General features: G+C 41.1%; 1 protein-coding gene across 2 annotated transcripts in view; it reads left to right on the top strand.

Annotated features, from left to right (window-relative positions):
- The window catches only part of SORCS3 (sortilin related VPS10 domain containing receptor 3), a 567293-nt gene that overhangs the window by 437286 nt on the left and 102085 nt on the right, over positions 1-27922 (top strand). For both annotated transcript variants that reach the window (XM_004580224.4, XM_058671671.1), the window contains 2 exons: positions 18898-18987; positions 27267-27446. In XM_004580224.4, the coding sequence (XP_004580281.3) occupies positions 18898-18987; positions 27267-27446 (270 nt within the window). The remainder of the gene's footprint in view (positions 1-18897; positions 18988-27266; positions 27447-27922) is intronic.

The raw sequence follows: 27922 nt of genomic DNA on the forward strand, positions 1-27922 counted from the left end.
GTAGCTTGGAGGTATTATATGGTTTTCATTTTGAGTATCGTCTCTGAGTAATTGGGAACAGCGCCACAGAAAACTGTTGTTGTAGTTCAGGAAGAAAGCTACCGTCGTCACTTCTTTAACATCTCTCTGGGGATGAAAGGGATGAATAGTTGTAGGTATTTCTCTGCTGTTCATTTATAGAAGGATGGTGCTTTTGGCATTGGATTATTAAGGAGTCACATAGGGTAAAGTGCAGTGTGAGTCCTGGGCAGAAATGCAGATTTATTTTTCCAAGGAAACACATATGTCTCTCTCATCCATTCAAAGAAGTGAGACCAGCTACACACACTTATTGTTATTACTACTTGGAATCTGTGATTTCCTCTTTTGAAAGCAGTGAATCTCCACAATTGTTTCCACGTGGCCAGGCTGTCGATTTAGTACTGAAAGAGTGCAGTGGGTAAAGCACCTCTCACCTATTTGTGTCACGTTTATATCCTATGTGTGTACACATGCGCATGTGCACACACTTCCTTTTTACTTCATAATACTGTAATTTCTGCATGATCTTGATGTGGTAGATACCATCCTCATTATTCTTTCAGGGAGGAAAAAGAGTGTCAGTGATGTTTGTAGAATCATTCTTTGTCCTAAGACTCAGGAAATAGCAGAGTGAAGGCCATGGTCACAGCATTGTCTGGATCCATGACAGATAACAAAAGACAGCAATGACCCATTTTTAATTTTCTTTTCCTTTACATCAGCATCCAGTAGTTGGTGGCCACAGAAACAATTCCAAATGACTATGTAATCGAAACTGGCAGATGTTTCCACTACCAAGGAGGCTACTAGGAACCAGACTGCTGACTCCACTCTGTTCAGTGGATTCTTCCTCAGGATCTGTTGCAAGTTTGTTTCATAAAAAAAATACTTTCTGCAAAGATCCAAAAAGAATGTAAGAGAGGTTTCATGGGCTTCAGCATGATGTAATGATGCCTGCACTGCTGAGAGCTGTCGCTCAGATAAACATAGAGCGTTTACTCACCGGTCCCCCATGGAGGCCCCAAGGGGAGACTGAGCAGCAGTGAGGGGAACCTTCAGGACCCTGCACACCCTGTTCTCCAGGCCTTCTTCCTCGCCTGGATCTCCTGCCAAGGAATGTGCAGTCTCCGCGATGAGTGTTGTGGAGGAGTGGAGAACCTTCCTGCACTCACAAGAGCTGTCAAGTCACAAGCGTCTTGCCTCTCTGTGTTCCTCTTCCTTACCACACCTCAGGAAGGCCTTGGCTCCACTGCTCTGCAGCACAGTCCCAGGAAAAAAAACCCCTCCAGGGCCCTCTCTGAAAGAGTTGGGCTGTACGTTCATTTCTCCCATTACCATTTCAACTAGGATGTGTGTGTGTGTGTATCTCAGAGTTCCAGCTTTTGAAAATATTAATTGCTTTGCTTTCGATTCTGTAATTAGCAGCTTTAGGAACTGATTCTGCACCCCCTCTTCATTGATTGACTGAATGCCTGCTATAGAAGGACACTTCAAAAGTTCATGTTTCAGTGGAATTAAGAGATAAGTTTGTCATTTTGGTGCAAAATATCTTTGCAAGGTACATATACAGATGTTTGCATAGTAACCATTTTCCAAAAATGCACTGAAAACTCACATATGTGTAGATTTTAATTTTCTTGCACCAAAATTAAGTTATCTTTTAATTTCTTTTTTCTAAATCTGCTGTTATACCATCATATCCTAGAGATGTGAGATTTCCAATCCGAGACAGACTTATTGATTGATTGATTGACTCATTCATTTGTTTAATAATTTACCCTTAAGAGGCTCCTTTATGTTTTCAATGAGGGATTTAGGAGAATATGCAAGATTGGCAGGAGATGATTCTCACTGTGCAATCAGTTCTGGTGACGAGGCAGCCCCACGTGGTCTGACATTCTGCAGGAGCAGCTCAATTAGAAGCATTTCAGAATATACTGGGCTCATAGGACTGTCTGCTCCTGAAACAGGTGGGGTCCACAATATAGGATGTGATCAAGGAAAGTGGCCTGGAGAAAACCTCTCTGAGACTAAGCCCAAGGTATTTGCGTGAGGGTGCACTTTGAGGGCTAGCTGGGGCTCTGAGGAAAAGCAAGCCCTTGGTGGCAGGAGACAGTGCACCAGTGCGTGAGATGGGCAGGCTGGGCCTCAGTCTGGCCTCGCCAGACCTCAGCTCTGATCATGCACTGTCTCTCCGGCTTGACACTCAGTTGTTTTATCACAAAATGAAGGGATTGCATTAAAGAAGGACTCTGAGGCTTTATGCTGTTGTTGCTGTTCCAGAACAGCTTTCCAGACCAAATTGTTGAAGGAATTCAATGGTATGAAACAGGTGCAGGTGGAACTGGTCCAGTGTAGAGAGGCTGAGAGCACGTGGAAGCTGCTGCATTCATTCAGCCTCTTCGTCCTCCTATTTGTAGACACCTTCAAGATACCTCTATAACACTTAGAATTCATGGAGCCCTCCTTGCACAGCAGTGGACTGCATGAGTCCAACAGTTCCCTTCTGAGAATTCCCACCTGTCAAATGGCGCGAGTCTGCCCACTCTACAGTTCACCCATTTAGTCAGACTGGGAGAAGTGGTGATTATTACTGTTTCTCCAGTGAGAGATTTTCTTTTTTTCTGAAAGGTATTTTGAATGTAGCTACTTTTTCAAGAGTAGCTGATTCTGTCTTTCCTTCTTTTCTTACGTGTCTTCTAGGAGTGCAATATGGAGATAATTCCATAGATACGAAATAAAAGAGCTAAATAAAATGGATTTGATCCCTGGTGATTATAGAATGGGTAGTAAATACATATGTAAGTAATAAAAATGCAATTCCTGCCTGAGCTGCTTGTCTAGGAAAGGAGAGAGATAATACACATTTAAAGCAATACTTAATAATTATAATGCATAATATACCAAGTCTATCTTTAAAAAAGACATGGTCAAGAGACACAATCACCGAATGGGAGGCGCTTCATTTGTTCATTATTCAAACAGCATTTTTGGAGTTATACCACTCAAAAAGTATGAGTTGCCACTTTGGATTTTTCGTAATTAGTAGGACAAATCCATTTCATTCTCCTGGGAGCTTGCTTTTCAAATGGACCTTTATCTCTGATAGTTACTAGGAGGCAAAATAATGTAAAATTAGCTGACATAAAATATATATAAGAGGAAGTTAGGTGTGTATGTGTGGCTGTATCAGTTGTCCTCAGATTTTGCTTCTGAGACCTGAACATGTGAAATGGTTTCTGGCGGAACCATGTAGACTCTTCCTCCCCGCCTCTCTCCTGAACTGAGAGTCAGAAGGTCTGAACAGAAATCAATCCCTGCAATTTATTTTTAACTTCTTTCTCCTTAGCCACAATTGATTTTTGTCTTTGTGATCAATGGTACAGAGAATAGCTCCATGGCCCAAGCAACTGTTCAAGTGCTTGGGCTGGTCAGCCCCACTCCTATCGAATAGAACATTAGAAGCTGATTATGAAAGTGATGGAATGAAGATGTTTAAAGGATGGGCCCGATTACCCCTGCTTTCCTGCTGAGGAATGTTCACAGATAAAGGCTTGCTGTATGCAAGAACCAAGAACAGGAGGGAAGGCAAGGTGCCAGGACACACAGCCTGCCTTGGCGGGCAGACTTAGCCCTGTGCTACAGGGAGGGAGAGAGCTTGGGGATTAGCTGCTTGTTTGCCAATCTCTTTCTTTCCCTGTTTAGCTTTCTCTTTCTCTTCCTTTTATGTTTCATCCTTGCTATACCAACTGCTGTTAGATTTGAAACAGCAAACTAAGTATCTGTTGCCCCCCAAAATTAATTAAATGAAAAAGAGGGAGACAGATCGAGTCTTTTCTTTGTGTGCTTCTTGGGCTTTGAAACTGTCTAATTTCTTTCATCTCTGTTCTTTTCTCTTCCCTTCTTGTTCTGATCCAGCTTGTTTTTAATGAGAACATGAAATTAGCCTCTTCCCACATCACCCACTAGCCTTGTAACCCCTCAAGGCCAAGCAAGATGGCTTCCACTTTGTATGAAAAATGTTTTTGGAATGGATGCACACCTTGTATATAATGTGCAATGGTAATTCCATGGAACATAATTAGAACAATGCCAGTGTGCTGTACACGAGGTGTTCTGTCTGCCTCTCTTGAATAAGTGCATGCATTTTTACTGCTTGCGGCAGGTGGTGATTGCTTCCAGATTGTAGCATGGAGAAATAATCAGAGGGTTGTTAATATGTTTGTGTTTATTATTTCACAGTGCTGGATAATTGCTTCGTAGTTGTACTTTGTGGTTGGAAAGGGGAGGGATTGAAATCAAAATTTACTTCCTCCGAAACAGCTGAGACAAGGCCTCAGGAAACAGATCGAATGTAATTCCTATACATAAGAAACACTATAGTTCTCAGAATTTTGTGTTAAAACTTGTCCTCAACTTTTTTCTGTAGTTTTTATGGTTTGGCTAATTCTCTTTGTTGTTTGAATAATCTATGATATTCTTGGGGAACCAACTACAAATAGTGGTAACAGCCAACAGTCAGCATGATCTAGGCTGATGTATTAATGGATTTAATTGTTCTTACACACTGTGGGGTAAATTCTACCTACCATTACTCAGAATAGGCACAGAGAGCTTAAGCCATTCTCTAAGGTAACATTGCCAGTAGGCAGCAGAGTGGAGATTTTGATCCAGGCAGCCTAACACTAGGCCTTACTTCTCAAGCCAATGTTCAATTCCGCTTTTTAAAGGAGAAACCATCACCTTCTCACTTGCCTGGAGCTGTGTAATGCTAAGTTAATAAGCACATACAGCTTCACTAAAGTAGTTTCTTAAACATGTTTGTAGAGTCAGTGAGTGAACACAAAAGAAACTGACATTCTGAAGTCTTTAGATCATGCAGTAGAAGACCATCCCACGGAGAAAGTCAGGAGCCAGTGAATGGAAGGGTGAAGAATGCAGAGATCTGACATGGCCACGTCCCTGCTTTGCACCAGCCACATTTTGGCCACGTCCCTGCTTTGCACCAGCCACATTTTGGCCTTCATGCTTGAAGGCCAAACTGAGACCATGAAGTGCTTTTGTGCTTTATTCCTAAAGACACATCCTAGCTGATAGGGGCCCCAGGGTCTAGAAGCACCTGAAGCATTCATACCAAAGCTTTTGGTTCAGTCTCACAGCAGAGAACCAAAGAAGTAACACCTAAAGTGCATAAGCATAAAATTTTTATAACCCAGTTTCATTATCTTGAAGCAGAGCTGCTTTCTTGATAGGAACTACTTCTGCAAAAACAAGCAGAAAAAATAAATAAAAGTATAGGGAGATTATTGAGCCAGCTACTGTGGGTCTCTCCTTAAAGACGTGAAGCAGAAATGTAGCAGTGTTTGTGTCATGCATGCACTGTAAATTAAAAAAATAATACAACTTACACACACCCATGCCTTGGTTTTCTTCCTAAGCAACTCTCCTCTAGCTAAGATCTTAAGACTCTTTGCCTGGACTCTCCCTTCGCACAACCTCTACAGCTTTGCTGAAGGTCTGTTTCTCTGCTTCCAGATCCATCTCCACACTTTCTCTTCATCTATCCTTATGGGCAGTTCAGCCATGTCCTCACTTTTGTCATCTTCTACATTCAAATCTATCCTGCCCTCTTTGGCAAAAAAGAAAAGCATCCTTCAATGTTGAGAACCCACTCTTCCCTGAAATCTCACCTCTCTGTATGTTGCATGTGACACGATGTGTGTGTGCAAACATGGGTACGCCTTGTACACACACATCACTCTGGAGGGAACATAAGACATAAGAGAATGGATATGTGCATCACTCTGTGTGTATATATATATATATATATATATATATATATATATATATATATATATAGTCATATAACACTCTGGTGTCAGATGGATTAGAATATGTATTCTGGTTTAGCCCTCTTCTGGCTGTGCAACTTGGCCATCCTATATCTTTGTTGACATGCAAAATGCAGATATGATGGATAGAGATTCCACAAGCCCTTCCCTGCTTTTATGGTAATTCAAGAAGTGTGAGAATTGCTGGAGTCAACTGGTGATTTTAAAGAGGGAATTTTTCTGATACCTAACCTTCACTGTGCTTAGGAACCATGGTGTTGCCCCTAATTTTATGTTGTTGTTGTTTGGATTTCCTACATGTTACACTTGCTTTCTCAAAGACAAGATGACTCCTCCAAGGTTGCTTTGCCATGAATTCCATGGTATGTAGCTCTGCCTGGGCACAAAAATGCTGAACAAGTACTTGCTGATTGATAAATGGAATACAAGTTGGAATTGGGCCCAGTCTCCTTAAAGAAGTCTTTGTAGATGATTTAATGTTCAGGAAAGTTCTGAATTTGGCCTGGCTTTGATTAATATGGGAATTCAGTGGTGGGTAGGCAAGAACATGTTGTGATCTACTTTTGTGTTTCCCACAGGAGAGTGAGCTGTCTTGTAGATACTGGTTTTCCATGCTGTAGTGTTGTCAACAGCTCAAAAGAGTATTTGATGTAAATGTATGCTGTTACCTTTCGTGTGTGTGTGTGTGACTCAGCACAGATTTCCAAAACTTTACAAAGTGAAAAGAATATGAAGTTGCAAATCAGAAGTTCTCACATTGGCTTTGAATCCAACATTTTAGTACAAGGTGACCTGCTGTGGCCTTTTTAGGCTTCAGGCCCCTTAATTCTAAAATGAAAATGTAGTTAATCTTTACATGCAGAGTTTTGTTTAGATCAAATGAGATTTAGTACAATAATAAAACTTAATACAGTACTCCACAGTACAGACATTGCTTTCACATTGTGGTGTATGATACTAACCAAGGATTAAAGAAGAATAAAATTTGTCATCTATGCTTAAAAATACTATAGTACAGCAGGAGACCCAAGATGGATACATTTCCTAAACTGAGGACAGTATCTAGTAAGTAGAACAAGAGGACCAAACCCAAGAGTTCTGAGGATAAAAAGAAGGAAGAACAAATGAATTCTTGGTGTTGGGTTTGGTTTAATTAAAGAGGCAGCTGCTTTACTCGTTCCTGTGAAATTCCCCAATTACTGGATCTGGGTTATGAGATTTCATGTTTATATCTTGTCCTAAACTAGCGATTCTTTGAGAAGTGTCTGGAGCAGATACTTTGGACGTATTCAGGAACGAGCAATTTAATGGACATTGCTTAGAGACCCAAGTTCAAATCTGTGTTCTGCCACCTGGAACTTAATGCCTGCTGCAAATTAGCCTACTTATCAATGAATATTTAGCACTGAATAGCATCTCCTCCCCGGGATCACCATGAATGAGGGTGGATGGTGCCTATTATGTGAGCACAGATTCTTGCTCTGCCACAATAGTGCCTGTGCTGATGGCTGAGTGGAGAGATGGGACACAAGGGGCACAATGGAGACACTCCAAGAGGTGGCAGTTGGCATTTCACAAATATGCATGGCTTTCTTGGCGGGGGTGACAGCATTGTCTGAGAAACAGCTTGACAGATGGTTCAAATCTACATACTGCTGTCCCAAAACTCACTCATGAGACAGGAAAATCCCACATCAGGGAAGTTTTGCTGTGGTATCTACCAACCCACATGTAACTCCAAGCTGTGTGGGCAGCGCACGTCCCAAGAAAGCAGCCTTGCGTCTGTAGAAAATTAAGGATTTTGTTTGTCTAGCTCTTTCAGGATGTTTAAAATATCTTGAGCATATCAATAAAATATTTGTTTTCTAATCAGCTGAATGCACCTGCCATTCATCCCATGTAGCCGAGGATATTTCTGTTTTACAGCTATACCTCCATTTCCTTCTTTGCTTTCTCATGGGTCTTGTTACCTCTCAACTTTCATTCTGTGCTTTGGAAAAGCCTCGCTAGCAAATTTTCATGCCCCCTGCTGTATGCAGAAAGGACAGCTCAAGATCATCAGCTTGACTTGTCAGTGAAGATATTTCTGAAAGCTTTGGGTTCCTGGGTGTGTACCACAGGACTATCATTACACATGAATCATTTTATTTGTGGAATATCTTATATAAAGACGTTGTATTACCTTTTCTAATTTGTCACCATAAAATTATGTGGGAGATGGTCAAATATTAGTTCCATTTTTATAGAAAATATCATATAAACTCTATGACCAGGTCTAAGAAAGAGCTGCCCTGAAAATAAAGTGACACATAGTTTAGATCCTTAGACTTTCTTTTTTTTTTCTGCTCTCTTACTCTTCAGGTTTTTATTTTAGGAAGTTCTGGAATAGTATAGAAAAGACAGAAACTAATGTCTAGCTTGGAAAGGTCTTAGCCAAATAATTGACCTCATAATGTCCACTCATAAAAAGAAAATAGTCTATGAGAAACATCAAGTTGGGTGGAAACCTTTTGTAGATATAGGAAGACTCTATAAGTTAAACTTTTGTTGACCCCCCTCTGTTTCATCTTTTAGAAAACCACATGACTCCACAGCCCACGGGGAACAGAACCATTGCTGATAGTGGGAGGAGGAGGAAGGGCTTTGATAGATTTCACATTCCTCTTCAAGGCTTCCATGGCAATACTACCTTCTGTTTTGAAGCTCTGTAATTCTTATTTATAACACTGGAAATAGACTCTCTAGGTTTTAGTTATTATTACATTATTTGGGCACATTCAGGTCTACTGAAGTTTGGATTCCAGAATGGCAATAGGAATTTGCATGCATTCTTTGTTTTTCTTCATTTAGATTTGCCTTTTTACTCAGAAAAAAAAATCTAGAAGAGGAAAGATTAAACACACACACACACACACACACACACACACACACACACACACAAATCCCAAGAAAAAGTCCCTTCTGAAATGTCAGGAGAGTATTCCTAAAACCTTTTCCTATCTGAGTCATGGGAGAGAGTGATGAAAATCAGGCTTGCAAATGTTCATGTTTCAATCTCTGCCTCTAAATACTCCCTTTTTGGGGTTTCCTGATGTGGTCTCCTCCAGGATGAGTTCCTGGATGAGGACAATGTTTTTTTATCCATGGTCCTTTATGGTACCCAGTACCCCTTGATGCCTCCGGCATTCTTTCATAAACGTCCATCCTGTTCTCCATAATGTCTTCAAAGTGACAGCACACTGATGCAGGCACTTCGCCTCCAGTTGTGCAGAAACAGATGCCAATAGAGTGAGTGTTCACTGTATGTCAGCTGTAGGGACAAAGCTCCTTTCTGCTGTGTATTTCACTTCTTTGATGAATTGTGCGAAGGAGGCACTGACATCTCTATTTTCCAGATGAGGTGATTGGGAAAGCTGGGCTGTTTAACTAAGGTCACCAAATGCACAAATAGAAGAAACATGTTTCAAACATAGCTATAGCATCCCAACTAATAATAATGCTCTCATTCTGCTTTTTTTAATTTTTATTTTGAATTTTTAATTCTATGATACAATCCCATAGAGCCTGGGATTTCCCTCCCCTCTTTCCAAATTCCCACTCCCGGATTAATTTTCCCCATATTGTTATAATAGTATAGTGCTTCATAAGGGGTAATAATTCCATCAGTCTGTTATTTAAGTGTGTCCCAACATGGCTGGTACAGACAATGACAGGCAGTCCAACAACTCATTGTCCAGATATGTCCAACAGTTTCATTAGGAGTCCATCTTTGATTTATAAGTAGGGATGCATATTGTAATATATCTTCACATATGGATATGGTAGTCTCTAACATTCCAGCACTACACATTCCCTTAAATGAGAAGCCACGAAAAAAGGCCAACAACAGGTATGAAGTTAAAACAACAACAAATTAGAGTACCATGGACTCAAAAAAATGCACTACTACTTTTTTTCATTTTTAAATTTCCTTTATTTTATTAATTACATTGCATTATGTGACACAATTTCATAGGTCTGGGATTCCCCCCACCCCTCCCTAAACCCTACCCCCATGGTGGATTCCTCCACCTTGTTGCATAACCACAGTTCAAATTCAGTTGAGATTCTTTCATTGAAAGTATTTACCAAGCATAAAGTCCAGCATCTTATTGTCCTGGTAAGTTCAACGGTTTCTTGGAGAGACCATCTCTGGTCTGAAGGTAGAGCCGGCAGAGTATCATCCCAATCAATTAAAAGCCCCAACATAACATCAGCAATAATTTACAGCGTTATGGTATTAATTGACATGGTATTGATTAACCAATATGTTAAAAGGAAAATGCAGGTTCTTTTTTTTTCACATAAATATAATGTTGTTTTTTATTCATTAATTACATTGTATTATGTGTCACAGTTTCATAGGTACTGGGATTCTCCCCACCCCTCCCCAAACCCTCCCACCATGGTGGATTCCTCCACCTTGTTGCATAACCACAGTTCAAGCTCAGCTGAGATTCTCTCATTGCAAGCATATACCAAACATAGAGTCCAGCATCTTATTGTCCAGTCAAGTTCAGTGGCTTCTTAGGTATACCCTCTCTGGTTTGAAGACAGAGCCAGCAGAGTATCATCCCGATCAATTAAAAGCTCCAACATACCATCAGTAAAAATTTACATCATTATGGAATTAATTGACATGGTAATGAGTAGCCAATATGTTAAAAATAAATGCTAGTTCTTAACCACCTTCTGTGACAACCTCCTTGACATTTCAGTTTTAGTTTATACACAACATATAACATACATAACATAACATAACATAACATAACATGTTATACATAACATCGTATCATCTTAAATTAAGGCAAACATGTGGTATTTAATGTCAAAACAAACAAGCCACTCAAGAAATGGGCACGGGAAATGGGCAGACACTTCACAAAGGAACAAACCCAAATGGCAAATAAACATATGAAAAAATGCTCAAGTTCCCTGGCAATAAGGGAAATCCAAATTAAAACATCAATGAGGTACCACCTAACGCCAGTAAGACTTGCCCAGATGAATAAAAGCACCAACAATACTTGCTGGCGAGGTTGTGGGGATAAGGGAACCCTACTCAACTTCCTGGTGGGGCTGCAGGCTGGTACAGCCTCTATGGAAATCAGTATGGAGAACATTCAAACAACTCAAAATCAACATACCGTATGATCCAGCAATAGCACTCCTAGGAATATATCCAGAACACTTGTTTTATGAGAAACCAACATGCACTCCTATGTTCATAGCAGCACAATCAGTAATTGCAAAAACATGGAAGCAGCCAAAATGCCCATCAGCAGAGGATTGGATAAAAAAGCTATGGTTCATCTACTCCATGGAATACTACTCAGCTATTAAAAAAAACCATAATGCTAAGGGAAAATGCAGGTTCTTAACCACATCCTGTGACTTCTTCATAGACATTTCAATTTTGGTTTATATATTACCGGGTTCTATATACCTTAAAATGGATATAGATTACTATTTAGCTGTCTCGTGTCTATTTTCATTTTAGTATTTAGCAGTTTATAGTGTTGAAGCATAATTTTGCTGAACCTGGTTGTTTTTCAGGTGGTCTGAACTGGTTTATAACTCTAACAAGGCATGTGTCAACAGTTTAGGTGCATAACATTTTTAGGAGGGGTGTGCAGAGAAATCCTCAATACCCCAGTGAGGAGTAATTAATCTTTGTGTCCCACCTAGTGAGGTATGAGTGAATCCACGCTGACCATTTCCTGTCTGAGTCTAAGCTTTCTTTGTTGTTGTCTATCTATTCTAGGTTTTTTTTGTTTGTTTGTTTGTTTGTTTTGAGGGTTTCTGGAGCGATCCTGATGGTCATTGCGAGGGAGGCTGGGGACCCAAAAAATCAAAGGAAAAACTTCTTTACAAATATGTAATCTGAACTTCATCAAGTCCAGACCCTTTAATATGTTTGAAGAAATAAAGAGGAAAGTATGCTAATTCTTCTAGTCTTCTGTGAAACCCCCGCACATACACTTTGCCCCATGTATCTGTAACCCGACCACGTTTTCTGTGTCTCACCAACACTCCCGGCATGGGGTAAAGGCTCTAAAACTGTTTTTGGAGAAAATTAAGGAAACATAGTCCTCTTGAATATTTTTCTTCAGTGAGTGTATTGGCAACCCCAGTAGACATCTTTGTAGCAGCACCTCCCCTGCACACGCATACACACAGTAGGCATCTTTGTAGCAACACCTCCCCTGCACACACATACATCAACACACGTAGCTTGTGATATTGACTTCAATATCAATTATCTTATCCCAAATCTATTCTTGGTGAAGCTACTTGAAGGCTATTATATTAGAGAACCAATAAAAGATTTTATGTGCAAATCTGTCTTAAAAGTGGTCCAGCTATTGCTCTATGCCCGTGTTTTGAGTAATACATACACTTTTTCTAGACCCAGACAGATAAAACTGCATATTATATTAATGTCACAGAGCCTGCAGGGCATAAAATGAAGAAATGCCAGTTGGAAAAGTACTAAGTTCAATGTCAAAGAGTCTAGCTGGGGACATAACTTGCTTGTAGGATGCCATGTTGTTCCAAGTGCTCTATTTCAGGTTTCATTCTGACACCTGGTATGGCACCTCAGGAAAGAATTTTGGGAAAATGAGTTCAGGGTGGCAGGGGCAGCACAACCTGTGGAGAAGTCCCCTGAGCCATTCTGACCCTGTAGCACCCTGATGAGGTGAAACCCTCGGGTACCTGTTGATGTTTGTCTCCCCAGGAGGCAGAAGCCCAATTCTTTCTTCTTGAAAGAGGAATTTGATCTTTGAAGGAATTATTTAAGTAGAGAAAGAGAAAAACCTACCAATACCGAGATTTATTTTAAATAATCTAAATGGAATTAATGACCAAAGAAATTGGAAAAGTTAATTGTGCATCCTAGCAGCCTGGCTGTTCATTTTCTTTGTTTAAGGAGAAGGAAACAACGCAGAAGGTGTATGAGAGCAGCTCAGCGATGCCTGTCAAGGTGGTCATTTCTTTGGGCTTAGATGGGATATTCACATCATATTACACCCAGCATGATCTTCGAACTGGAAAAGCTTCTAAATGTCATTTTCCGTGAAGGCAACAGCTCTCGTGTAAGCTGAATTTATTCCATTATAGTCCCTCTTATTCACAAATTCCAATAGCAGCGCCATTCACTCTTGTGCAACAATACAGCATTGATTTCTTGGGGCTGAGAAATTGACAGGAACTCTCACTTAGAAAGCCTGCCTTGCTGGTGGGCATCTTATCTGGGAAATTGGAAGTTGAATGGCATGTGATCCATTCTCTTCCACAGAGAGGTTTGGAAACCTCCTGCAGCCAGAGGGCCTGGCATAAGTTCTGATTTGATTTTCAAAAATCAGATAAACCAGTTCACATTCCAGCTCCACCATTTATTTGATGTGTTTCTTTGTGTGTGTGTGTGTGTGAGACTTCTCTATCCATCAACTTCTGCACCTGAATATAAAATAGAAAGCTAATATATACACAGAAACAGTGCTAGAACTATCATCTGTGATTTATATTTTTATGTAATACCAGAGTACAAGTCTAACAATAATATTATTAACAATAATATTAAAAATGATAGTTTCTAGTGTAGATATCAAATAATGTCTTGAGCGCCAGGCACCCTACTTTGAAACATTCACAAATATGACTTTCTGCCTCCTTCCTACCATCTGGTATACCTACACAGTCCTCCTGTCTATGAAAGAAGGAGGATCATCTTCTAGAAGTCCAAAGGAGAATAAGAAATGTCTCCAGGACTTTTGCTTCTGCTTTTTTTAGGAAATGGGTGAGCAGATGTCCCTCTTTCTCCAGGGAAAGCCATGACTCCTAAATGAGAGCATATTTAAAATGTAAAGGATCTGTCAGGTGAGGCTTGGTCACAGCAAGAGCGGGAATAATTCAGAAGAAACAGATGTGTTTAATGGCCACTGCATTTGTCCAGAGGACTCATTTTCACTGGCCAGGAGCCCAATTAAACCTGTAAAATGGAAATCCAGAAAATCAGATTAACGAGCCAGTCATTAGTAAGGAAAAGATCCAGCTAATTCTGTATTTAGCATGACGGATGGGCTAGGAGCAAATAATTGGATGACATTCATCAAAAGTAAAATAAAAGGTGCCATGAAAGGGAAAGTGGTAATAATCTCTGGGATTTACAATGCCAGCAAATTTTCTGGTTAGGAAGGGAAAAGTTCATCAAAAGAGATTAATTGTCACTAAACTTTATTCCTTCCTTGTGTGTTTGCCAGAATGCCACACAAATAATCCTGGAGAGGCAGCAAACGCATTAGCCTGGTGTCACCCTAACACGGTCAGGTCACTGCTCCTGGGATGCTGAAACTTCTAGTGGAAAATGTCTTCCTTCCCCTACACAGGGACTAGGCAGAAAGGGAGAGTTCTTCAGGGTGTCCATGACTTATGCCCCAATCAGTGACAGAAATCAAACAGTCTCCTTGAGTAAAACAAGTTAATCCAAACAGCCAATGATTGATTTAGTCAAGAACTATCCCTTGCTCTGGACATGAGCCTGTGTGGCTATGGTTGCACATTCATGGTAAAGAAACCAAGCAGATGCTAGAGCTGCAAAGCCCAGGTTCACATTCTGGATTTAACAGCAAAGTGTTGCATGACTTTCTCAGTTTCGGTTTCCTGAGCTGTAAGGCAGGGGTGTGTAGTCCTCCAAAGGACCCTCTCTCCCTGGCCCTCTCCTGATTTGGAGTGCAGTGTCCGTAGCTTTGCCAGACAGGGAGTTCATTTTGGTAACTGCAGAAAAAAAGCTCCTCCTGAATTGGAGTTAGTCCCAGGACAAGTATGTAAATACGGGGTGGGAGGGGGATGGGTGGTGCAGTGGGGGAGGGGAAAGGCTTTACATCCTTGAGGACTTTTATTTTCCATTTGGGACTTGGAACCACTGAATGATGCCATTTGCAAGTCTTGCCAAGGGAGGAGCCGTCATCTGCTGGTCCACCGTTCTGAGGGGGTGAGTGAGCTGATGGACACTGCTCCAGGCTTTCAGAGGTGGAGCGGCTCCCTGGACCTCTTCTGAGGCAGCCTCCAAAGACATTCCCATCGGAGATGGACCTGGGGGCAATTCTCTGATGAGCATGAGCTCAGGGGTCTTGCTAGTGGCGTCCTCGGCACCGTGAGGTTCGCGGGGTCAGCCTCCAGTGGACCACAGCCGCGTCTGCTGCCAGCTTGACACCTGTGGTACTCTTACTTCAGACATTATGCAGAACAATTTTTGTACAAATTGTTTCAAAGTTATTTATGCAGGGTTTGAATGCGCACCCGTGTTTTCATTGTTCCGAGATGACCAGTTTTCCCAGTGTGCTTAAGGTAGAACTTGACCTGTAGTTTATCAACACAAGAACCCGCCCACCAACGTGCCCAGATCTGACAGTGGGCCGAGACCTTCCAGGTCAAAGCATGTGGAGCTGGAAGCAGAGAGCCTCCGTCGTACGTTGTCACCTGAGCATGTTGTGGATTCATGTAAATTATAGTCGAAGGGGGCACTGTGCCGAGTTTCCTCCATGGAACTCCTGACGTATGCCTGTGCATGCGGGAGGGTGTGCCCTGCCAGTGAGTACAGACGTTAAGCTCCCACATCACCTCCCCACACTGCCCCCCCAAGTCGGGGGGAGGTCCTCGTGTAGGACTTTACAGCTGCTCTAAGTCGTAAAGTTCTGATCTCATAAGTGCCATTGTTGTACGATGGTGTTTCCTGGACCTTCCTTGGCGCAGTTTTACCTTTGTTGAATTTGTATAAACAATTGTACAAAAAAAATTTAGCACCAGATGAGTGTTTCCTATGCACACCTATGATTCTGTGATATGAAAAGTACCTGAAGAACCTCTGGATTCTCTAACCCTCATGTGACCCCTTCGTACTGTGGACCATTCCATGAAACATCTGACAGGAGTTTTGTATCTGTCACTCAAGCAAAAGCTCTCCCAGGCTGTATGTGTGCACTAGTGAGCCTGTGTGTGTGTGTGTGTGTGTGTGTGTGAGAGAGAGAGAGAGAGAGAGAGAGAAGGAGATAGAGAGAGAGAGAGAGCCCACACCATAGAGAAGGGGAGGGAGGGAGAGAGAAGTGAGTCATTGACTGTGCAGGACGTGGCTGGTCTGAGTTCCATGACTGTGACCCTGTAAAGGGCACCATTCTTCCCTGGAGCATGGGGGAACTTGGAGACCCCACTGGGCTTCTTGCAGTTTCTGAGTTCTGATCAGTGTTCGGTGATGAAACTTGCCCTCTTTGACACTGATCTAATTACCCAAGGGAGTATTTGGCAGGGCTCAGGATATTTGGGGGATGGGCTGGTTTGTTGATGATTTTTTTTTTTTATGTTGAGGAAGCTTTAAGCTTTACAATAGTTATGTGAGTCTCCTTTAAGGATAATTAAAAGGTTTTAAAACTAAATAGAAGAGTTGGTTGAACCATATTATCTACATTGTGGACATATTGTATTAGATGGCATTCTATTGCATGTTTTATAATGCCTTGTGGATTTTGTAATGATAACTATAATAGAGATGATAAAGACTGCCATAACTATGCACACAGAGTTGAGGAGTTCAGTACTCCTAGGAAGAAGGCAAGGGGTCAGGATGGATGGCAAGGGGTCAGGATGGATGAAGAATTAGAGGTGTCTGGAAATTGTTAAATTCCCATTTGTGTGATGGTCTGAATATGTTCCTTAGATGTACAGCAGCAACAACATCTGGAAACTTACTGTGAAAGAAAATTCTTGAACTCAAATCCCATAGATTGCACCCAGCATTCTGACTTGTAATACATTAAAATTTTAAAACAATTTATTTAGTTGTTGAGTAAGCAAGTGTGTGTTTACATGTACTAGTTTTATAATTAAGAATAAAACTAAGTTAAAAATAAATAGGTTTGTGTAAGGACAAAGGGTGGTGACTGGGGCTCAAGACTCAAGAATTATATTTTGGGCCCAGCATGGTATCCTAGCAGCTAAAGTCCTCGCCTTGTTTGTGCTGAGATCCCAAATGGATACCAGTTCATGTCCCCGTTTCCCATCCAGCTCCCTGTTTGTGGCCTGGGAAAGCAGTTGAGGTTGGCCCAAAGCCTTGGGACCCTACACCCGTGTGGGAGACCCGGAAAGGGTTCAGACTCCTGGCTTTGAATAGGCACAGCTCCAGCCATTGCAGCTGCTCGGGGAATGAATCAACAGACACAAGATCTTCCTCTCTCTCTCCTCTCTGTCCATCTGACTTTCTAATAAAAATAAAATAAATCTTTACCAAAAAAAATCTGTCAAAAAAGGAATTTTAATATAATTCTGTGCTCTTCAAAAAGAAAAAGACTTCTCAGCAACTCATTGACTTCAGTGTTTAACAGCTACCTTTACGCCAACACAGAACAATACAGATTCTAAAGAATAAATAAAAACAAAGCCCTAGAATGTAAGACAATGGTAATGTTTGTTAGAAAGTAGAGACCTAAGAATAGTGCTGGACATTAGGCAAAAACCAGGGGATGTCTCCTCCTTTATCACAGCCTAAGATTTCACACCAAGTTTTTCCCAAGCCTTCATTTCCATTTCGATTCTAGCATCTGCTCTACCCATCAGCTGCTTTGTGGGTTTCTTTTTTTTTTAAAAAGATTTATTCATTTTATTACAGCCAGATATACACAGAGGAGGAGAGACAGAGGAAGATCTTCCGTCTGGTGTTTCACTCCCCAAGTGAGCCGCAACGGGCCGATGCTACGCTGATCCGAAGCCGGGAACCTGGAACCTCTTCCGGGTCTCCCACACGGGTGCAGGGTCCCAATGCATTGGGCCGTCCTCAACTGCTTTCCCAGGCCACAGGCAGGGAGCTGGATGGGAAGTGGAGCTGCCAGGATTAGAACCGGCACCCATATGGGATCCCGGGGCTTTCAAGGCGAGGACTTTAGCCGCTAGGCCACGCTGCTGGGCCCATGCTTTGTGGGTTTCTAATCTGAGTGGAGCAGCGGGGAGCCATGGAAGATACAGTCCTCCAAGTGAAGAGTACAAGGTGGCTGTCCGTAGAGATGCCCCTCTTTTTCTGCTCCTAGCAGTTATTGTGGATAGGTGCCAGACTTGGACTGGAGTGGGCAGACTGGCCCGTCTCCAGCATGTGCTTGGGTCTTAGTGACAACAGAGTCTGGGTCTCAAGTAATTGCCTGCTCAGCACAGCAGCCCGGCTGCTATTGTTGTCCTGCTATTTTCTCTGAACAGGCCATATTATCTTCTCCTGTGAATATTAATTTCCCCATGAGTTAAGATAATTGGGCTAAGAGCAGCCATCTGCAGAACTGGGTTTGTTGGCAGGACACTCTAGCAAGTCTATGCCAGAAGATGGTTTCTTGGAATGGTTTCCAAGTCATGCAATTGGGAATCCATCATTTCCCAAGTGAGGTTATAGGACTTGGCCCTAACCTGTTAGTCATGAGAGAGTGGAGGTGGAACTCAAACCAGTTCAGATTGGAGTTCTTTCTCCTAACCCTTTAAGTACCTTGCACAAGGGGAGAATCAATAAATATCTTCTCAATGCTTAGATTTGCATATAAGAGCAAAACATGCGTACTTAGATGTGAAGTAATGAAAGCTTTGAACAATGGCAGTTTTTCATATCTAGAAAAAAATGCCTCTGACAATTGTGTCAAAACTGTGAAGAACAGAATAAATGGATAGTGGGTGTAATCCCCATCAACAGCTTCTGGTTTTGGTTGAAAATATTTAACAGGTGCGGTATACCATATTCAAAGAACAGAGACCAAACAAACACAGAGCCCATCCCTGCTCTCCCAGAGAATTCAAAGAAGATTATTGGAATTAGCCATGTGTCATCGAATCATCTGGACATGGGTGAAGTGACTTGGGGTGAAGACTCAAAGCCAGTGAAGGCGAGTCTCTAAATGGTAATGACAAACTTACAATCATGTTAAACTTCCCATCTCTTGGTGTTTCCCTTTTGATCCAGGTAACCACTGGTGGGAGAGCCAGCTACTACGTGTCCTACCGAAGAGAGGCCTTTGCTCAAATAAAGCTGCCCAAGTACTCCTTGCCAAAGGTAATGTATGCAGCACCTGCTGCCGGACAAATTGAGGTTTGGGAAGGCTGCCTTGTTGGGCTGTGGGGATGTTAGATGCCTGGCTGAGGGGACTACTGGCATTAACCCGACTTACCACTGGGCGTTTTAGCCTCTGTAAATGTCGTTGAACCTGGGTTGCATATTCCCTTCTCAGCAGGGCACCAGACAAGAGCTTTGATTTCCTGCAGCTAAAATATCTGGTATGGCATTGGGTCACTTCCCAGGGGTGGTAGTGAAAGAAGCAATGGCTTTAAAAATTTGTTCTGTAAGTCCCACTGTTTTACATAGACCTTATTGCTAAATAGAAAGCCAAGTTCAGGTAGGAACACAGATTGTGTGTGTATGTATGTGTGTGTGTGTGTGTGTGTAGTCTGTAGCTGTGTGCTTCTCTTAATGTTTTAATACAGAGTCTAAATGCACTATTTATCTTTCTGCTCCTTTCTGCCAGTATAATTAAAAAGGACTGACAATGTTGATATCAAATTATGCCGTTCAAACTCTTGCATGAAAAAAAAACATAAAATGTATCCTATAGATTTCCATTCTTTATAAACATTGGATTCTGGGCTAAGAGAAATCTTAGAATCCAGGTGGGAGCATGAGGGTACAGAAAAGCACAGTTTCAGACTGGAAACATACCAAGTATAATGACGCAAAGATGACTGTCTCTAAACTGGTGCTAGGGCATATATTGGTAATGAGAAAAGCTTTCTCTGATCCTTACTTAGTTCCAACTTTTGATCCCCACCCTCTCTTGCAGTGACCATCAGGGTCATTCCGGAGCACCCCCCCAAAACAAACAAACACACACAAAAAATTAGAATAGATAGACAGAGAACAGCAAGGAAAGCTTAGAACCAGACAGGAAACAGTCAGCATGGATTCACATATACCTTATTAGGTAGGACACAAAGATTAGTTAGTTATTCCTCACTAAGGTACTGGAGTTCTCTCTGCACTCCCCTCCTAAAACTGTTCTACACCTCAGCTGTTGAAATATGCCTTGTTAGGGTTATAAGCTAGTTTAGACTATCCTAAAATCTGCCAAATTCAGCAAAATTATGCTTCAACACTATAAACTGCTAAATACTAAAATGAAAATAGACACAAGACAGCTGAATAGTACCCTATAGCCGTTTTAAGATGTATAGAAGCGGGTTGTATATAAACTAAAACTGAAATGTCAATGAAGTAGTCACAGGATGTGGTTAAGAACTTGCATTTTTTAAACATATTTGTGACTCAATGCCATGTCAATTAATTCCATGATGTTGTAAATTGTCGTTGATGTTCTGTTGTGGCTTTAAATTGATCAGGATGATATTCTGCCAGCTCTGCTTTCAGTCCAGAGATGGTCTCCCCAAGTAACCGTTGAATTTATCTGGACAATAAGATGCTGGACTCTATGCTTGGTATATGCTTGCAATGAAAGAATCCTGACTGAATTTGAACTGTAATACTGCAACAAGTTGGAGGAATCCACCATGTGGGGAGGGCACGGGGAGGGGTTGGGGGAATCCCAGACCTGTGAAATAGTGTTACATAATGCAATGTAATTGATAATAATAAAATAATAACAATAATAATAATAATACGCAATGCAAAAAAAGAATTAAGAGAAACAAAGGTAAGCAGTTTACTGTCCTGTGGTTGTTTTTATCCATTATTTTCTCATGCATTCATTCATTCATTCATTCATATGTTCTTTCTGTTTTGTTTCTTTTTTCTATGCCAGATATTGAATTAAACTCATGAATAGAATATTGACTAAGAGATGAACGTTCCTCGTGATAGTCTCATAGTGAACCGAGAAGCAGTTGTGGGTGGTAAGCTTAGGCAGTGTTAGAGCAGTTCAGTAGTCATCTTGGAATAGAAGTAGCGCTAACCTAGTAAGTTTGGTGAGGGCAGTTCTCTAAAGAAACTGGTACAACAAGGCTAAGGCATTAATCCTGAAAACAAAGATGGGGAGAAGCTGGCAGAAAATTGCCTATGATTGGTATCGTTGTGGAATCTGTTTCAGGAACTGCTCAGATTGCAAAATACTGGTTGCTCAAGTCCTTTGTATAAATGGTGTAGTATTTTTATATGATCTATGCATTTAATATGCTTTAACTATAGCTTACTTATGATACCTAATGCATTTTAAGTGCTAAGTAAAGAGTGCTTAAGCAGTGTTGTTTATGTGATAATGACAAGAAAAGAAGGCTGTATGTATATCATGCAGATGTATCTATCATAGGCCTAATTTATTTTTATTAGCAAAAATCTATGGATACTGAACCCGTCTGGGGAGGCTGGGGTCATTTAACAGCCAAACTGAGAGGCTAGGTTGCAGGGAGAGGAGAGGTGAGGCTGGTGAGGCAGGCAGGGCCCATGTCTTAGGGACCGAAGGGACTGATTTCTCATTTGCTCTGTCTTCTCTATGATTGGCTTTTATGGGGCCATTGTAGAGAATTGTGGCTGCAGTGGGTACTCATTGCGCATTCTACACCCAAATAGAAAAGAGGAATTCCAGCTTGGAGCTGATTAGTAAAGGGACATTTATTACCATGCTCTTGCTGCAGAATTCCACTTCACAAGAAGCTCCAGATTTTTATGTATTGTACTAGAAAATGAGGTTCTGAAACTTCCCAAAACTTCTTCCTGGGATAAGGTTTATTTCAGGAAGGTTTCTTATTATTATATAAGGTTTATTATTATTATTTCTGTGGCATGTGCATATTTTATAGACTTTTAACTTTCTCAGGGAAACAAATAGTTCACTCCCCTGGGCAGTGTGACTGCAGGTGGGAACCAATGAGGCCTCAGATTGATGGCATCCCTAGAGCATTCCATTAATGATCAGCAACACTGTGGCCATTTATTGTGGTGGCACACCTTCCCGTGCAGGCAGCCCCTTTATAAAATTCCCTCCAGAACAGCTTCTCAGGGATGTGAGGGCTGCTGTGACAATAGCTGGATGGCTGTCGATCCCTATTATTTACCAGGGCTGGTCTGGAGTTTTCATAATCAAGGCTTAGGAAAGTGGGGGGCAGAGAGGGTGGAGGGAGATTGGTTCTTTCCACTATTTGAGAGTGGAAATGGCTTTTAAGGTGGTTGTTGGTGGTGGTGTTCCATGCAGTGCTGTGGCTGCTGTTAGGTGTCATGTTTAAAAACGAAAACAGACAAAAGCCACCTGCCTCATTACCTTTGCACCTCTGTGCCCAGCCTATCAGCTCAGAATATGTTCTGTTGGGGAACTCGGTGGCTTGGAGTGTTCTGCAGAAAAAGAAATGAGCACCGTTAATAATGAACAGCCTGACTAAGTGCCAGGCCCTCCATCGCTCAGTCTCTAGCTGGTGGTTTGCATTCTCTGCCCAATAGGCGTGAAAAGCATGCAACAACACAGCGCATGGCAGCCAATGATAGGATGCAATTCTAGTCAGAGGAGGAGACATTTGGGCATGTGAGCAGGTATCCTGAACTTTCCCTATAGCTCTGAAACTTTCTTATCCATGGGTCCAAATCTTCTTATCTGTGAAACGGCAATGGTAGCACTATTTTACAAAGTTGTAAGGATTCAATGAATGGCTCATCATTGGTCTAGTGTGAAGTTGTATGCAAATCTAAGGAATGATTATGACTTACTCTGATCCTTGAGGAAATAATAATGAGGTTCCTAATACATGGGCATGGGAATCAGTGCTCATGTTGGGATCATGTCCCTGCTGAACTGGGGCTCAGTGTTGCCTAAGACACTCATTTTATCACTCTGAGCGATGTGCCTTCCCTCCTCCATTACATTCTGGATGTATTCTTAACCTGCCACTCTAATAATCCTTTCTACAGGAGAAAATATATTTTATGTGTTTCTATGTGGGTTTTGGATTGGCATGACAGTGCTGAACTTCGCATGAGCTCTGGGCTTCTGGAAATCGGCCAGGTTTGAGAAATCCCCTTGTTTCGTGTTTAGGAAAAGACTTATTGCAAAGAATTATACGACCTGATAAGACTCAGATGTCTGCCTCGTTTACCTGTAACAAGACCAGATTCCCATTCTTTGTCTCATAAATGCCTTGCTGCTCTTTCATCCTGCTGAGTAATCTCGACAAAATGCCTACTAATTTGATTTGACCAACAGTAAGTCTGACTTTTCTCTTACCAAAATCGCTAAACTTCAACCCACTCATGACTTTATGTGAGAATTGGGATCTTAGCAAGCTTTTCAAGAAGGGAGAGCACCCCAACAGCCTTATGAAAAGCAGCTGATCTCCAAGTAAAAGAATTTCTTGTCCAATTGTGACTGCTTCCCCCATTCTACACACTGAGTTCTTTCCAGTGTTGATTTACATTTCCCTGAAAAGTAATTACTTTCCGTTCTAACTGTGTTGTAGTCACAGTTATGGTGGTCAGAATGTGTCCTTGTGATAGTCATTTAAAGTAAAGTCTAACTTTACCTAAGTCATGTGTTGTTTTAATTTGACAGTAGACTGCAGTCCATCCCACCTTGAATAATAAGAGAGAAATATGACTTAGAACAATTCTTATAATGACAATGAAAAAGGTACTAACCATTTGCTTCCTTAGTTTTGTATTTCCATATATTCTAGATTATTCTGTTCTGTTGTGTCATAGTCATACTTCTGAAAGGATTATTTGTAATTCTAAATTCTCTTCTTTCATCCTTGTTGCTCTTCAAAGCAGCACTGTTATCCTCTGCCACCACATTCTGTTCATTATTTCACTAAGCATCTTTAGTCAATGTTACTGGTGACAAGTTAGGTGCCAAATCCATGAGACACGTCACTAATTCTTTATTTCCATTCACTCTTTTAGAGCTTTTCATGCTGATGATAAGATCTATACTTGGTAATCTTGCCCATTGGCAATATTCCATTCTGATTTCCTCTTCTGGAACACCTTCCTCTTTGCCACTGTTCTGATATGGTATTCCTAAGTTCTTCAGGTAATCTGCATTTTCCTTGGGTGATCTTATCCTCTCTGATTTTGTCACATTGGTGAAGCCTGTATCTATAGCCCTTACCCATCACTCTGCATTGACTTCTACACCATCTTCCCAGCTGCCTCACTGACCCACATTCTCTTAACGACTCTGCTGGTCTAGAGCTGGGCTCTTTCTCTACATCCCATGTGTCACCCTACTTCATGTTTGCTTACTCTAGTAAGTACTAGATATAGAGTGATACAGTGATTACGTTTGAAGCTCCTTGCATTTCCAGGTTAGCAAAGTCACAATCTGACCTCACTCTTACTTTATGTACGCTTCTCCAGTTTCTCAGTCTGTCATCACATCTCACCCTGCCTCTTCTCGGCAAATAAGTAAATGGGCTGTTCTTTAGAATTAGATTGAGACTGCCGGATTCAAGAAAAATAATTTCATAATTGTTCAAATCCTTAGTGGACCTATGTTAGCTGAAAATTTTGTCATTCTTCAAGACTTTCTGGTTATTATTGATTGATCCTGATTCAACCAGAATGCCTGTTCAGGGAGAGATTCTCCAAACCAAAATTATTTTTCCAGACTTTCATGTGACAGAACTTTTATGATGGCTTGTTCAAATGGTAGAATCTGAAACTCTATGTAACAGATATACTGAATCTTAATATCAGGCAGTAAACATCATGTGAGTCCACCTGTTATTAAGCTCTCCAGGCCATTTTGATAGACATTAGTGGTATATCTCCATTGATAGAATCTGTAAAAGTTAGCTAGCTTCTTAAAAATTATTGACTAATGTGTTTGAAAGTCATAGAGATAGAGAGCTTCCAGCCACAGTTGATGACCCAAATTTATAAAGGTCAGGGTTAGACTATCATCAAACTGGAAATGGAAACTCCTCCCCTGTCTGTATGGGTCACTGGATCTATCATTTGCTGCCTTCAAGACTGTACATTAGTTGGACACTGGAGCTGGGACTGAGAGCAGGGGATTTAATTCCAGTCCCATAGTGCGGTGGGAAACTAAACACCTACTCTAAAAGGTTAGCTTCTTACTTAAGACAGGCTTGGATTTAAATCATAGTGGTGTTCTCTATTAGCTAATTAACTTTGGAAAATTAAAGACTTTTCAAGAAGACATGCCAGAATCCTAGATTCTAGTGTAGTATTTTAACCCAGAGCCTGGAGTACCTGTTCACCAGGTGGCACAGCCCCAGGGCAGCTATTAACACAATACAAATTCACAGCAAACCTGGCTTCTTGAATCCTGACCATGCCCTGGTATTTTAAGCTGTGTTTTTCCACTTCTTTTACATTAGTTTAGTGTAAAATAACTTATCTCGTTCATTTTTATGACCAAAACATCTGGGAAAAACCAGGCATTTTCATTGCATTTTTAACAGGGTAAGTGATTTTAATCCGTGTTTCCTGCAGCTGCCATTTCCCCTCCTACTGGGTTCCTGGGCATTCATTCTATACCAGCACAACACGATTTCATCACATGGTTTTTAAGAGGAAGGCTTCTTTCCATTTTCAAGAGCTCAGCGGGAACCTGCAATTCTACAAGATTTCTAAGCACAAATGAGCAAGTGAGGTCTCAGTCAAGGTGACCTAGAGAGTTCAAGGCCAGAGGCTGAGAACTGACAAAGAATTCCCAATTTAAAAAAAAAAGTTACTTACTCTTCTCCTGCCTCCCAGTTGTCCAAATTAAACAATTGTGGCCCTTGATGAACCATCTTGAAGGATCTCTCCATGGCTCTTAACATTTTATGTATGAATGCCTTCTTTATTTGAAGCATTTTCTGGGAAAGGTTGGCCCCCCAAAAAAATAAATTAAAAATAGCTAAAGGTTAAACCTGCCTGATTATTAACATACTGTCAGATTCAGTTGACTATGCTGCTTTTGCCTTTGTTTTCCCCTTCTGTGACAGAGGTGCCTGTCCTTCTGCTATGCATCACCCCTTTGCATAAGCAGTTGTATATTTATGCATTTCAGACAGCAAGCCATTTTGGCAAATGTTTATTCATGCTTCAGTGTCCTCTTTTGACATGTTCTCTAGGTAACATTTGGATCTGTGATGATCTGTGTGTAGTATCTAGTCACCTATGAAACCTGTCTTGGAAATTACTTTGAACTGTGAAATATTGGATTTGATTTTGGAAATAATCCTTTTTGGCACTGGAAACTAAAGTGACTTTAGGGGACTGGAAGTTTCCATCATTATACCAATGATAGGAAGTAAGAAAATATAAATTAAAAGGCTGAGACCCCAATCATTCACACTCTGTTGCAAGACTAGACACGTGGGTGTTTGCGCTGAATATGGGTAAACTAAATCTTTGTTTCATGGGCCATGAGCTTGATGCCTGATCTAGAATCCATATGCTCAAATACTTGAAAAAGATGTTGAAGTAAAAGCACTGCAGTTAAAAAATGTTCTTCCCTTTACCAGTTATGTGACTAAAGCAAGTGAACTTCTGTATGCCTTTTTAATCATAAACAACTCATCAAGGAATTATTTAGCCTTGCAGTAAGTAAAGCATATACAAATGGCCCAGAATAATGCTCAAATAGTATTTTTATCAGCCCAAACTCTTTACTGGTTGGTTTAAAAGATTGGGGAAGCTGACACATTCAGCTTCAGTGTTGCTTATATTATGCCCAAGACCACTAAGTTACAATCATGACCATTGAGTATATTTTCCCCTGTATCCATGATTTTCAAGTGTTATTATATTTTATTAGCAAGGGAACTTCCTTTACCTTTTACTGTGCACAGGACTTGAGTATGTGCAGTATGCAATCAATTCAGAATGAGAGCATGCTATACTACGCCCTTCCCATTGGCTATGTCTTCATACCACCCTTCTTGGAATGCCCCGACACCCAAGATCATAAAGAAGGGTCTGTAAACCATTACGCAGCAAGCATTTTAAAATGATAATGGAGGTGAAAAGAAAGCATAGGCCTTAACATGCTTGCAGGTAAGCTTCCTCTTGAAGGCTTGCATTTCTATTAGCAGGAACACAGGCTTTCAGTTATAAATGTAAAAGTCAAAGTGGATGAATCTTCAAATCCATGGAAAATGATACCCACCAAAACCCCTTATACCTATCTTGCTGTCACTTAATAAGAAACAGAAACCATGAAGTTCATGATTCACAGCTTTGGTCCAACCCAGATTTGTCTAATGATGCATGCAACTGAAGGGTTTTTTTTTTTTTTTCTCATCCATCTCCTAAGGCATGGTAATTCCTGTGAGTGCCAGGGTGGAGAACATGGAGACGTGCTGCTTTATGGGCCTTCTGTCTTCTCACAGGACATGCATATCATCAGCACAGATGAGAACCAAGTGTTTGCAGCGGTTCAAGAGTGGAACCAAAATGACACGTACAACCTCTACATCTCAGACACCCGGGGGATCTACTTCACCCTGGCCATGGAGAACATTAAGAGCAGCCGAGGTCTCATGGGAAACATCATTATTGAGCTGTATGAGGTATGTAGCCAGAATTCTTCCTGGGATCTCCTGCTCTTTTTAAATGAGTTTTAATGGTATAAACACAAATATTGGAGCCCCTGTCTCAGATCCTAGCTGTGCCACTTGGTAATTTGTGACTGGAGACAAAGAACTTGGCTGCTCTCAATTCTGGAATGATAGCAGTACAATGGTTACTTGATTGTATCATTTTGAGAGGCTATACAGTGTTTGTAACTCATCTGGTATGTGGCTGTCTCGATAAAGTTGGCCATCCTGTGTGTTCAAGAACCCTCCTACAAGGATTGGAGAAATTAATCAGATTATTTTTGTATAAAGATTTTCAAATCTAGGCGTATGGGTGAGCTCCAAACAGTTCATAGGAATTATCTGTTGTGTAAAAACTGCAATTTTTTAAAAATTTCTACAACAAAATAAATGCATCATGTAATTTCACTTTTCACAGACATTTTGTTGTACCACCACATGAACATGAT

Source organism: Ochotona princeps, chromosome 13, assembly GCF_030435755.1.
Source record: "Ochotona princeps isolate mOchPri1 chromosome 13, mOchPri1.hap1, whole genome shotgun sequence".
Taxonomy (NCBI): domain Eukaryota; kingdom Metazoa; phylum Chordata; class Mammalia; order Lagomorpha; family Ochotonidae; genus Ochotona; species Ochotona princeps.